At 33.0% G+C, this 14,870-nt stretch overlaps 2 protein-coding genes and 1 long non-coding RNA gene across 4 annotated transcripts in view; 2 read left to right on the top strand and 1 right to left on the bottom strand.

Moving 5' to 3' along the window:
* Positions 1-58: 58 nt before the first annotated feature.
* On the bottom strand, positions 59-4,726 carry Mei-9 (DNA repair endonuclease XPF mei-9). Its single transcript, XM_072890675.1, has 13 exons — positions 4,529-4,726; positions 4,289-4,413; positions 4,022-4,138; positions 3,794-3,956; positions 3,516-3,583; positions 3,261-3,440; positions 2,008-3,175; positions 1,603-1,908; positions 1,304-1,519; positions 1,054-1,227; positions 737-877; positions 466-666; positions 59-329 (listed from the first exon to the last, which is right to left on the bottom strand). The coding sequence occupies exons 1-13, from the start codon at positions 4,568-4,570 to the stop codon at positions 171-173; spliced, it is 3,060 nt and encodes a 1,019-aa protein (XP_072746776.1). The 5' UTR covers positions 4,571-4,726; the 3' UTR covers positions 59-170.
* Positions 4,727-5,059: 333 nt separating this feature from the next.
* On the top strand, positions 5,060-6,268 carry LOC140665030 (uncharacterized). The gene is made up of 3 exons (XR_012046539.1): positions 5,060-5,209; positions 5,315-5,494; positions 5,570-6,268. It is a non-coding gene; the product is annotated as an uncharacterized lncRNA (long non-coding RNA).
* Positions 6,269-7,991: 1,723 nt separating this feature from the next.
* LOC140664847 (uncharacterized) overlaps positions 7,992-14,870 on the top strand; it is a 152,490-nt gene continuing 145,611 nt past the window's right edge. For both annotated transcript variants that reach the window (XM_072890372.1, XM_072890383.1), the window contains exon 1: positions 7,992-8,424. The gene's annotated coding sequence lies outside the window, so the exon portion shown is untranslated. The remainder of the gene's footprint in view (positions 8,425-14,870) is intronic.

The raw sequence follows: 14,870 nt of genomic DNA on the forward strand, positions 1-14,870 counted from the left end.
TTTTTAATTATGTTAAGAACACAATATATAACATATTTTATATTTTATGAAACACATATATTTATTAAACCGAAACATATATGTACAGTTCTCACTGACACAATATTTATTTACTTCAAAAATCAACATTTGAAATCTTCCTTTAACAAATGTTTATTACGACATATTATCTAGCACTTTTTTATTTTGGAGAAAAGTTTTTTACCACGCACTTTAGAAGCACCTTTGCTAGCCAATGATTTTTCATCTGTTGGTAAACATTTTTCGTGCAGAGCTTTGTATAATAATTCAGCATCATTTGTATTTCCAAGTATTTCTTTTAATTCTTCCTAATTACATATATAAAAAATTTTTAATATTTTTCTGATTTACAAATAATTTTCTTTATAACAAATTGTTACAATTTGTTATAAAGAAAATTATATTATTAAAGAAAGATAAGTATTAACTATATTATTCACTTACTTGTGTAAGTTTAATAAGATGACTTAATGATTGTCCTTTATTCAATAGAACACGTAGATTTTTTGAATGCACACCAGGTAATTTAGCCATAAAATCTTGGATATTAGAGTTATATTTTTCTACCATTAGTTGTTTGTTTTCTGCGTCTTCATCTGCTCCAATTTTAGCAGCTACATTTGAATCAGGTTGATCTCGTCCTTGCTACAAATATAGAAATTAAATACCAATCAATTACTAAAATTAATAATTTTGTTTGAAATTTACATATTACCTTTAATTCTTCAAACAATTGTGCTGTTGCTTGTGGACTAGGAGACCATATAATTTTTAGTTTAGGAAAATGAAGTGTTAGTAATTGCAACTTTGCTGTTATTTCAGTATTTTTAAGGTCTCTGCTAACATAATAATTTCCCTAAAATAATAGATATATAATTATATTTATATAGAATGTTTCAGGATTAAATGTCTTAAAATATGAATTTAGAAACTTAAAATAAGAAAAAATGTATCTATGGAAATATGCCTGTAAACTATATTTTAAGTTAGGACATTTAAACCTGCAATATCCAAACACATATTTATCTATACCTGGAAACAAAATGGTTTATTCTGATCAAATTCTATGAGGAGCATGGGTTTGGCATAGTGCCTTGTCATGGCAACTGCTTGATTATATAATCTTCCGGAAAACAAAGACCCAATTAAATCAGATATGCTTTTCCTCTCAATACATATTTCTGGTGTAAGAATATAGTCACCCACCTGTAATAATATTATAAATCGTGTAATGTAGAAATAACGATCACCAGTATACATTAATAAACTTTAACTCACTCACCACTAACGTCACTGGCTCAACTTTTATACCACGTGTGTACAAAATAGCAGGCAATTCGCTTCTGAATTCTCTCATATCAACAATAACTTTTTGAATAACTTTTACTTCGGATTGCATTCCACCTTTGCGTGTATTTTCTTGATTTGTATCTGATTGAACTGCAAGAGCTAGACAATCTTCCGATTTTCCATCTTGATCTTCTGGCACAACCATAGTCTAAGGAAACAATAAAAATTATGATGTAATTGTTCAATATCATATTCAATATCCAATTCTTTACTGAAGAGTTTAACACTTACACTTTTTGTATTAATCAAAGAATGAAATGCTTCCTTTTCTCGTCGTAAGGAAGTAAGATATTCTTGTTCCTCAACGGAACCACCATAAATCAGAAAATATACTTTAAGATCTAATGATGGATTATTATTTTGATACACCTCTAATTGTCTCACGGTACCAATATCAGCTACATATAAAATAATATTATTTGGCATATGCTCAGCTAACGCTCGCTGTAAAGCCATTGAGTCTCCTCCCTTCTTTACAGCTTGTATGAAAACAATGGGTGCAGATGACGCACAATTTGTTACATCTAAATCTGCCAACTTTAAAATCACAGAAAAATTTATTAAAGTATTTTCTATAAAAATAAAAGCTTAGAAATATACACAAATATGTTTACTATAATATAATATTTAAATTACCTGTGAGCATTCCTCAAATAATGTCTGATGTTTTATATCTTCTGTGGAAGTACTTGGCTCAGTTTCTTCTGCGCATTTTTGCGTCAAAGTGAGTACATAAGTGTCTTGATCGTTTTGTGTATCTTCATCTGTATTATTTTCAGATGTTGATTGTTGCTCTTTCATGGTTTTCTCATTATTGCCAGTTACCTTTTGTTCTTTATTACGTGACAATTTGTTTAGGGCTTCATAAAATAAATATTTATTTGCACCCATAGTTAAATAATTTTTTAACTGTTTACATATATTGTTATCATGTACTAGGATGAGTACTTTATCAATATTTTCACTGTCTTTCTTTTTACGTTTCTGCTCTTGAATCTCAGATAAAACTTCTGACAAAGCTGTCCATTTTGGATTTGGTTCTGGTTTTAGTTCATTTTTATCTGTATAAACTCTGCTTTTAGCATATTTAAATAAATTTTCGACTTCATCCAACATTATCCAACCACTGGCTTTCACAGCATATTCCATAGTTCGTAAACGATTCAACATAGCATAAAACGAAACTGAATCTTCATATGTCAAAGATATAATAAGAGATCGCAATATTTTTAAATCAGAAAATAATTGTTTGGTTGTTGTACTAAGTTGATGCCAAATTGGATCTAGTTGCATATGTAATTGTTTGTGAAATTTCTTTGCTATTGCATTCTCCACAGTTAATTCTTCTAAGTCTAGATATTTATTGAGTCCCTTTAATTCTTTTACAATGTAATTCATAACATCAAGCAAAGCTGTTTGGATGTTTTGCATCTTTGGTGTAATTTGTACATGTAATTCTATAACATCAGGTTCGTGTTTAGACAAACAATTATTAACAATTGTATGAAAACGCGGCCATAAATATAACTTTTTCACAAATAACGCTTTCATAACTCGCTCTACTTGTGAATATCCAACTGTGAAAGCTAATGACGAATTTGTAAACGCCTTGATAAATCCAGTCTTATTATTTTGCCTGTATAAACGCAGCGCAAATGCTTCTTGATATGCATTCAAAATATTGTGAGCTCTGTATACAAGAATGCCAGTGACTAAGTGTAATGGAACTCTGTTCTTTAATAAATCTACCACCAAGATACGACCTGATATAAACAACACTCCACCTTCCAGATACAATGTTTCCCTATTAAGTTTGATAACAGATTTTATTAAATGTATATACAAAATAACAAAATAAAATAATAAAAATAAAATATTTTTTAATGTACCTTTCATTAGAAGTACATTCAGCATTGACAATATGTGGCAATGTACTAGTCCCATAACTTTTAAGTAATTCAATGAAGTAACGCTCATCATGATCAGTAGTTCCTAGGATTATAACTAAATTGCCTGGATCCGAATAAGCTTTTATTACATTAACAAAAACAGTTTCTATGCCAAGACCCCTATAATATTGGCCATTAAATGATTAAATAAGTTATTTGATATATGACAAGCAAAAGAAAAATGATGATACCTACTTAGCTGTAATAACTAATCCATCCTCTTGGATGATTTCAAGGAAGATTTGATTTTCATATTCCAACATGTTTATTGATATATTTCAAACATCCAATTTTTAAATTTCTTAATTGTTCCTTAATTGTTTTAATGTTTAAAATAATAGTTGAAACAAGAAATCCATGAAATACCAAATCAGATTAGCAAAAAATGAGATGTGGACCTTCTAGAAGATATTCATGAAAATTTTGAATAAAATATATATCTCTGTATAATATAAAAAAATAATAATTTATATATGGCTATTTACTTTATTATCTCGATTTTTATAACTACTTCTTGATACTTGATCATATGGTATGGTGTCGTCTTCGATCATTAACTCAGATACCAAAAGAGTATATTTGCTAATTTCATGAGATGGATGACCATAAACACCAATACTCACAGGTCGTTTAAAGCTGAAGATGCACAATATATAATAAAATGTTAAAATAAATTTGCAAGAATATCTAATAATCAATACCTTTTAGGAATAAAAATAATATCTTCCCCACAAGTTGTTGATTGCAGACAATAATGATCCGGTTCATATGTTGGTTTGGTTGTAGTTTGCGATGCATATAAATCTGCATCACCTGTTCTAAAAAGTATAAAGTATACAATATATACAACATGTATAAGTTGACGGAAAAGAGATAAAAATTTCCATTTAATGAACAACATATTTTAAAATGTTGGACAAGAATGAAAGAAATATTAATAATTGTGACATGATTAAATTTTCACTCACAGTGATGTTAGTCGTATTTTGATATAACCATCGTATGTTAAACTGTAATATTTGTAGGAACCACCGGGTACATCGTCACTAACATAGTGCAACAATTCCTCTTCCAAAGCAAATACGCAGGTTATCTGAAAATTTGACAGACAATTCTCATTACGTACGAAAACTCTACAAAACTAATGTTTTAGAAAAGATTTTTTGAGCACTTTAGTCGCACAGAATAAAATTATAACCTTATCGTACCAATGTCGCGATAACAAATGTTGTCTTCATAGTATAGCACATAACATTATCGGCGATTAATATTGTTGTCTAATATTGATTCTTTCACTTTATACTTTACATAGACAATAATACAACTGTTTAATTGTAGGATTATCCGTAGATTAGAATTATACTCGTCAAAATCGCTTTTATAAACAAATTACGTAAAGAGTATAAAATTACATTTAAACTACTCGGGACGCTTGTAAAATTAGAGCATCAGCTGATCATACGAATGACGCCTACTCGACTGGGGACTGGGTCTCGTTTGTTTATATTTCGATAAATAATAATAAATTGCGTGAATTTCCACAGCTTCAAATAACAATAGCGAGATCATAGAATTACGTTTTATTTATATGACATGAAAATTGTAAACATGTGATAACAGAACTTGATGAAACTTATAAGTTACGTGTCCTGAACAGCAGATGTCGCTTCTTTACCTATAAATTTTACTGGGAGCTGAGCGCATTTATCGCGTGTATTGCACTTATTACGATCATGTTTATTCCTTTCGTAACATGTCTGTGTTATTTTCGTAAATTGCTGTAAAATGCTGGAATAAACGAGGCGAATCAAAGTATCATGCTCTCTCAAAATTTATTCTTCGGCAATCTTTGCAGTAGCTTTTGTGAAATTTATTTAAACTCTAACAAGGTACAGACGAGTTTTTTTCTATTTAAAAAATATTCTCTAATGTGATTTAACAAATAATAATTTTAAATAGTAATAAATTATAATTAAAACAATTTTTTGTTGTAGATCAAAATATTTTACTGCTTTAAAATCGTTGCATTTGTCGTTGAGAAAAATGAGGTTGATGGGCTCACTTATTATTAGAGGCTATGATCCGCTGGAGCTTCATAATCGTAGCAAGTGGCACGATGCTTGTGAAATCAATATAACTCTAAACAATACAAATCAACGCAATTACTATGATAAGTAAGTATGTAATTGCCATTAACGAGGAAACAATTATTAAAGTCTCTCATTAAGTAATAAATGCATTTTTATAAGAGGTACACGTGCAGTACGCATTAAAATGGAATAGAAGTGGCAGGGAAGCGTGTCGTATGACGAAACCACAACCCCATCGCTATCATGTAAGCTCCGTGAATTAGACATCTCGTTAGTCGACAGACCCTCAGTATTTATGCAAATTTGCCCGCGCTTTATGCAAGCCTACGACAATGCGTAATTCGCATCGAGCTACCCTATGACGCTCCTATCGCGTACTCGCTATCAACTATGATATCCGGCAGTACAGCTATTAGTAAACAAGGTATAGTATAATTACCGCGTAGCAGCGCGAAAAGGCCTAGATAATTGCATCGAGAGGGAGACTTAATAATGACCAATTAAAGCGCGCGCAACGGCGGAAAAAAGTATTTTATTTTCTTCGGTTCTGTACTCCTTCCTCCCTCCTGTTAAATAAAAAATGTAGTGTAGAAAAAAAAATAAAGACCATCTGTCTGTGCTACTCTTAGCGTGACCATTATTAATTCGTATATAGGGACGAGAGAGTCCCGACGATATATTTGCTATCGCAAAATCTTTCTCCGCAGAAAAAACGCGCTTTCGTTTAATTACAAACGTGTTTCGAAATTGATGACGGTTATTCGATTCGCGATGAAAAGATTCATATCTAATTTAAGTCAGCTCGTATATACTCATTCGAGATTTTTCATATATGCTGTATTGAAACATATAATCCAAAATCATTTACGTAGTCACATATGCACGCAGTTTATTTAATACTATAAATTAAGCCACGTTAGATCGAGGAGTTACATGTAAAATATCAAGATCACTTTTATCTTTTCTCAAACAGAATGTATTTATTTTGATAAGTGCTGAGGTGTCGAAACGGCGAGACTCTTAAGAAAGAAGCGAAATGCGTTATTATAATAGCGGAACGATATCGCGCGTGACCAGGGCGATATTCAGAAGTTTATTTCGACGATGCATTATTCTTTCATTAAAAAGAGAAGAGACTTTCTCTTATTAATGATGAAATATCTGAATGCGTATCATGAAAACACACGATGTTTTAACATCTTTATTTAAAGAATGCTATTGGGAAAAAGGAAGATAATAAACAAAGATTACTTCCATTGGAAATCATTGAAAGGCTATAGTCGGATAAGCATACAAAAATCGAGTTTTTATTTGAGATTAATAAAAAAATATTTTTTTTGTATCTTTTGTTGATAAATGTTCAGAAAAAAATTGATATGGGATCATCTCAAATATTTACAGAAAAGAAAAATAAAAACTGAAAATGACATTTTCCTCGATAACTCAGAAAATAATAGAGTTAGGGAGCTGAAATTTTGAGGACATTTTTTTTTACAGTGAGAACATGATAGGTCAAATGTTATTTGAAAACTCGTCGAGGACATTTTTAGTATGCTTATTCGGCTATAGCCTTTACATACATACATGTCGTAATTCCAAAAAGAAAAATTTAGCGAGACATCAAAGATAAGATGTGTTGTTGAATTTATTGATATTTCATAATATTTATTTTGTGCTCAAATTGTTATTGGAAAAGTTAAAGTCTTTCTAACTTTTTGAAAGACAAAATTGTAAGTGTATATTATTTTTTAATGGATTTTTTTCACTTTTTTTACGAACGTAACAAAGTATTTGGAATGTAATAATTAATATCATTGATTTTTTTGTATTCTTTTTAATTTTAGGATAGAGAATAATTTTCATTTTTTTAATTTCATAATTTAATCAAAATTTCTAAATTTAATTTTCCCCCATCTATTTCTTGCGAATCGAATACAGCTCTCCGGTGTCACGTGATCCGAACTAATTTCGATTCTACCAACTTTATAGATTTGTTCTTTCAGTTGAATTTTCTGCACTTTTCATTTTCCCTCTTCTTCTCTCCATCTAATTACATATCTTCAGTGCGAAAGCGTAAGTGCAACTACAAAGAGCAAATCTTATAAGTAAAAATTGCATTTCATCCGGACAATCGTTTCGTATCAGTTTACTGACCATGGTCGTCTATAGCTTTGAGCAATTGTACGCGTTCTATTAAATTCGCAAGTCTCTCTCGCAGGGTGTAAACAGTGCTTACGACTCCCTCCCCGGTCCATCGAAGCAGAGACTTAAGCGCGGTTAAGGATTCTGCGCGCTCGCACATATTCACCAGCTATATTGTACGCGTATACATATACGCTCACATCGTTCTCGAGCAGTTAGTATACGAGTATGTGTTATATGCCCTCGCAGTGAATCGAACCTAAGGGAGGCGAGAAGCGAGAAGTGGGGAGCGGCGGCCGCAGGGAGGACGGGGCCGCGATGGAGGGTCAAAAAATGCGAGGCTGCGCGCGCAGCCGCTTTGTCTCTCTCGCCGAGCGGTGGCGCGGCGGTGGGGGAGGCGCTCAGAACCACGAGGGGCCGCCAGGGGTCCGGGGTCCGGCGAGCGAATTGCATCCTCTCAGTCGGCCGCTGAACCCGCGCGCCGTACAGTTGGTACGTTCGATCGTCCGTCCGTTTGTTCCTTCGCCTCGCGTAAGAGCTCCAGGTTCGCTGTTAGAGCTTCGCGTCTTCCCTTGTTGTCTCGTTCTCTCCGATTCTCGTTGCATCCCGCGACCGGGTTGACGCGTACACACAGTGAGATTTGCACGTCTTTTTTTTGTTCCCTTCCCGGAAACGACCGACTGTCCGTCATCTGTCCGTCCGTCCATTCGAAGGTGTTTCATCCGAGGAGAAAGCACAGCGGCCACCACGGCTTCCGAGACCCGGCCAGGAAACTGCGAGACCACCCTTCGGATTTCCGGTGGATTTCTCTCCTGAAACAGATCGTGTCCTACGAAGGTGGCCGCGACGACGACGCGAATCTCTTCTGCATGGTAAGTACACTTTGAATTATTCTCACATTGACCGGTGACTTGTTCGCCGGTTGAGAATTTGTACAACAGATTTGAAGAGACAAGCGAATGAAGGATTTATGTTTCTCTTTTGAACAAAAATTAGATAATAAATAGTTTAATATTTGAATTCAAGGTAAAGAATGGCGTAGTTATATGTTTCTTAACATGTTTTAAATTTGAGATAATTGCCACCATAAACTTGTCTCTTCAGTTTGAATTTTTTAAAGTGGCGCCTTCGATTATTGCAACCGTGAAGTATACTGTTTGTTGACAAGCAAGATTTCCGCTATGAGATGTGTAAAATGTTTTTGCAAAAGATCTTATTCTACAATCGAATATTCAAATTTGTAGTATGTTGTAATATTGTACGAACTGTCGCATTTACACTGGTTTTTTGCGGTTGATCCTGTCACGACATGATTTTCAATACTGGTGCGGTCATTGTAATCCAAGCATTCCTTTAAAAATAAAGTAGGCAGGTTGTACTTCCTTAACCACAATGCTTATTTAAAAAGTTCCTCTTTATTACCGTTTTATTATATCAGAAATACTATCATACGTACAATGATAAATGAAAAAAAAATATATATATATGGATATAAAAGTAGTCATAATATTTGACTTACGAAAATTAATCGAATAAAGTCTAACGTTATTTGACATAAATAGATTAGATTAGATTACATTATGCTTCCGGTATTTTTAAAAGTGTCAATATATTCTATGATTCCTGAGAACTAAGAGTGCAAGTTGTCATGTACAAAATAATTTTTCATAAATGGAATAATAGTTAATGACGAATTATAAATAAAATCGCGCCGTGAGTGATATCTTTTGGAGAATATAATTCATGTCGATGTTCGTCTTAGCTAAGGAACTCTTAAACTTTTTCAGTATTGAACTCCGGATTAACGCGATCCTCTTCGAGCTGTCATCAATCGCGTAATCTCGAAACGCGATCGGCTTTTTTTTCTCCCTCTAAAAAAATCTCGTCTTTACTACCGCGAGGACAGCAAAGAGATTACATCAAAATCGAAAAGCTTCTTTTTTTTATTAGAGATTTCTAGATCCGTTTGGAAAGTAATTTTCTTTTAGTTCTTTTGGAAAAAATTATGATTTAGATATCTCAAATTTTCAAATTTGATGTGACATATTTTTGTAACTCATTTTCAATATGAAATTTTATTAAAATATATGTAAAATAAATAAAAAAATACATTTTGTATGAATTGTTGGAAATTTAACTTAATGAAAAACTTTAAAGTTTCTTTTACTTATTATTCTCGAAATCCAGCAATTCAACATTTTACTTAAAAAGATTCGAATTCAAAAAGGTCAAAAGGTTTATAAAGAGAAAAAACATTCGAGATAGAATATTAAGAGACCGCATATATTATTATATTACTATTTGCGATATAAAAGTTCATGAAGCGGTTCGCTAATGAACGCGTCGCGAAGAAAGGGAACGGCCACGCTCGCCGGGTTTTCACACGTGTACGACAACACGTGCAAAAGTGACGCAACAGAGAGAAAGATGCTCGCGGGATAGAATAAGGTTTTTGATTCCGGTAAGTCGCGGTTGCATGCGATCCTCGAGTTGTGGTGTGACTCTGAGCGTCTTTGTTGCAATATGATGCATCGCAGCCTATTTTAAAACGCCTATTTTTAGACCAAGCAATTTTTTGCTTGCTACAAAAGCCATTAGAAAATGAAATTATGTATAGTTAATATAAAATCTCCGTTGAAATATATCTGATAAAACGCATCTTGAGCTTCAAGCAGACTTAAGGTTGAACTCGACGGCACTCAGCTACGTCAAAAATAAATCTAATATGAATCTCTCGAGATTCATGAATTTCATTAGGTAAAAAGCATTTAAGGTTTTAATCTTTTAAAAGATAAAATTAATAATTAATTTATGAATTAAGAGAAAGATTTGGCCTGTAGAATATATAATTTAATTTCAAAATTGTAAATATCTTACATCTAACTTTTTTATTGATACATGAAAATTCATGAAAACAAATATTTTAATTTTACAGGATAAATCTTTACTTTAACTCACAAATTAATTATTATTATATTTTATATTTTAAAAGTGCTTGCGCGATATCAAATTTGAATCTCTAAATGTATATTTATTAACTTTTGACATAGCTGATCTGTTTATTTCCTTCTTATAAGCAGACTCATATGAGTGCGTTAATAATTACGACAAAAGTAAAATTCCGACAACGTGTAATTATCATGCGAATATTACTGTCATCACCGTCAGTCGCGAGGTTAGATAAGCGGTGTTTCCGCATATCGATTATCCCGAGAAAGCGCATCATGTACCGATGATCGACGGTCTCGTATGTGACGTAACGCGACATTTTCAAGCTTTCCGTTTCTCTTGGATGACCAGATTCTTCTTCGACCACGGTTTATCCGGCATTTTTCGACGTTGTATCTCGTGTGTATCTCGTGTGTAAACGTAGAAGCGACGTGTCGCACGTGTTGAATAACAATGACGCACGTTTTCTCTTGTTCCCAAGTACACAAAATTGTGCGCATGTCTCGCATCATGTAATCATAAGTATAATGTACTAAGAATGGAATTAACATTGTACCGAACTAGGCTATAATACCCTATAGTCGTGTGTCACGGGTAAAGAGATGTACACGTCGCATTTTACCATGTGACGGGACTTCTCTCCCCTTTCCCTCCCCTCCCTCGTATCTCGTTACTTCCTCCGGACGAGATACAATGAAAAAAAGGGCAAATTATAGGCTGCTCAAAGTATGTCTTCATACGCATACGGAGTCTTCATCGAGCCCTTGACGTATCTTCAGGAAATAGGGCTCACCTGGCGAACGTTGACTCCGGCATTTTCAACTTCTTTCTCTTTCCTCTCTCACGTATTATCCTTGAGAGACGATAATTTTTTTATATATGTATATATGTACAATATATTATGTTTTTTATGCTACACATTTTATAGAAAATCAATTTTTTAAATATTTTTTTTCAATTAACAATCTACTTATAATTACCAACAAAAAATAATGAATATATTTAATAATCAAATGTGTTTGCTAGGCTCTCAACAAATTTCTTGTAACGTTTCGCATTTCCTTCCGTTTAAGCAATCTTAATAACGTAAGTCATCAATAACCACAGTTTAGCATAATTGCCGTAATTACAACAATATTCCCATCGCGGGGAAAGCTACTGTCGGTATTCTAGCCCCTAATTAAATGCAAGGCTGCGTTTCCACGCTCTTAAGTGTTAACAACATCAATTATCGGTAATCGCAGTTTACTACTATAATATTAATAACATTCCCATCCAAATTGATGCTCACGATAATTGTTCGTAAATTGAATGCGACATATGAAGGGAATTACGTTTAATTATAATGGCGTTATCATTGAGAAATGTCAAAGATGAGACTTTGGGATTCGTAGTTCGATTACAGGGTCGCTCGAGAGCGCAAACCGCCAAGTTATGCCAACTCCAACATTAGTGTCGCAGTATGACAATCGATCTTTCCGGCCAGCCCGCTGTACTGGACGCGTACTCGACTACCGTAGATTTCCGCTATGACAATTCAATTCCGTGTTTATTTCAACCTTCGAAATACTAAATTTTTTATAAAACACAATACACATAATTCACATAAAATACAAAAAAGTCTGACGAAAGAATATATAATAAATAATATAAAATGTAGATTTAAAAAAATTTAACTAGATATTTAAATTCTATCTACATGATTATTTAAATCTATGTATTTATTAAATCTAATTATTAAATCTAATATGACTATATTAAATTTTTATTTTATATACATATATATGTGTGAGAATTTATTTTATATGTATATTCTCACATATAAATCAATCTCTCTAATTATTATTATTATGAGCTGTAATCGGATCTCGATTATGATTAACAAACAGCTAATTATATCTCGACGATATGCGATATCGCCATGTCATGTAATGATAATGGGCTTGATTTGACGTAAAAAGAGTGTGGCGCACATGTACTTACACGACAATCGAGATGATAAAGAATAGCGTTTTTTAAAGTTATCGTACATGTTATCGTACCTAACGGATTGTATCTCACTTTACTCGCGGTAACTTTCATTTATACGCACGCTCACAATTACGTATCTTGGGTACATATTCGAGATGCAGTAAAAGGACAGTTGTTCACTCCGACTATCTCATTCGAGCGTGGACATTATTTTCGCGTTTCTGTGCTCTCACATCTCTGTCCACATTTAAGTATCTGGCAAAATCTAACTGTCTTATTCTAAAGATTTTTTAATACAAATATGTATCGTGTTAAATGTCAAGATAAAATACGCATCAGTGCGTCTTCTGATGCAATTAAAAAAACAGGTTTTCATGCATATATCACTATTTAATCAGCAAAAAATCACGTGTATTAACTCAAGATTTGCGTACGCTGATAAAAGTCGACATCAATATTTGCGCGACTTATTGATTGACCCTTAAAACACATGGCAAGTCTCAGGCACTATTGCCGACACTTTGCCGTGATTTTTTTTCTCCTTTGTTAGAGTACGTACAAATTCAGCTGTGACTTCAAAATACCAATGGTGCTAAATTATCTAGTGAAGTCGCTATTGTTTCTCAATACATCACGATGTCAGGATTGTATAAAACCTCTTTCGCACAATTTCTAACAATAAGTAAAAATTTGCAATCTATTATATCTTTATTTTAATTTCTAGAGAATAACTTTCAAATCTTATAGAAAATATTTATTATTATTCATGTAGATTAATTTTTTTCTAATGCTTGTTTCATAATTTTATTTTTTATTATAATATATTACTTAAATTATTAAAATATTTTTTCTATTGTGTAATTTTCTATTGGAGTTTCTTATTAAAGAGTCATCTATCAAATTGATTATCTCTACGATAAGAAAAAACGCTTTCTCTTCGAAATATATCATTTAAAAGTATTTGACTCGATGGCTATAGACATCCCGATTCACATTAGGCGACACTACATATTACTAATACGTTCATTCTGTTTCCATTATCTCGTATACAGTAGAGCTATTCCGCTCGTAACATCGGCTTACGATCGACACGGTCGCCTTCCGGACATTAAAGATCCCCTTCCCTCCCTCTTTCTCCTCTCTACAAAAGTACTTTGGCTGCTGGATAAACCTTTTAAAATGTCAACTTGTCAGCACAAGTCGGGATATGTCATATTCACGAAAGAGGGGACAGAGGAGAGAAAAGGCTCTCGTGGTGGACACATCTTTTTTCGAATTTGTCGCGACGGCCTTAAAAGTTTCGTTATACGAACACGAGCGCACGCGTGGGTTTTTAATTGCTCATATTTTTAGCTCCGGTATCTAATGGTTCGACGATAACTTTTCCGTTCTCCGAATCGATCATTTGCTTTCCTTTTTCGTCTCTTTCCGGCATCATCGTCGTCATGAATCGTGTATCTGGGCCTTACACTTGAGAGAAATAGAGAGAAAAAGAGAGTACAGTGACGTATCTTCTCTTACTGGATCTGAAGGGCCCCGCTGTTTGTAATCCGAAAGCAAAAGGGGGACAGGCACGAGGAGAAGGTAAAAGAACCGACAAAAAACCAATTATACCTCGAGTATGAAGGCGTGCATTTGCAATAAAATATCGAGCGCGATCGGTTGCCCGATAGATGATTAATATGTCTAATGGATCGATGACGCGTCGCGGCGAAATAGCAAGCGAGATTGTGCAACGCATCATCGTATATTCACTGTTGTTATCGAGTTCTGCTGCGTAATATTAAGCCCTTAGTCCTTAATCGTATGTATATATATGGACGACCAGCAGAAATTGAGACATCTTTAGTAAAAGCAAATAAAATTTTGAGCGATTAAGGTCTCTCATCGTTAATTAACGACATTATTACTTTGTACTTACAATGAAAATAATAAATCGGGTATAACATATCACACATGAAGTGCATTCCCTATTTTACTTGTCGGCAATTTTAAAGAAAACTTTTTGTCGCGATTAAAAGGACGTAATATTACATTATATGATATTAACAAACCTTGAACAATAATAAAACGAGTATACTATTTTGTACATAGTAAAAAATAAAATGCTAATTTTAACATTTTTTACATGTCCCAGAAAGTCCACTGTAAATTTTAAGTTAAAATAACTCATTTATTGTGTTACTCATTGACAAATTAAAAACGTTAAATAATTGACACAAAACTTTATATTCATTTTTGTTATTGTTCGTAACTTTAAGTGTAATGTAAAAATAACATACAAATTAATTAAAAACTACTTGAAAGAATAATTATAATAACTTGTAAGAAATGTTAATAGAACATTTAAAACTTCATGATTACTCAAAGATTTATTTTAACTTTTCTTACAACAGAA

This window comes from Anoplolepis gracilipes, chromosome 1 (genome assembly GCF_047496725.1).
Source record: "Anoplolepis gracilipes chromosome 1, ASM4749672v1, whole genome shotgun sequence".
Taxonomy (NCBI): Eukaryota; Metazoa; Arthropoda; class Insecta; order Hymenoptera; family Formicidae; genus Anoplolepis; species Anoplolepis gracilipes.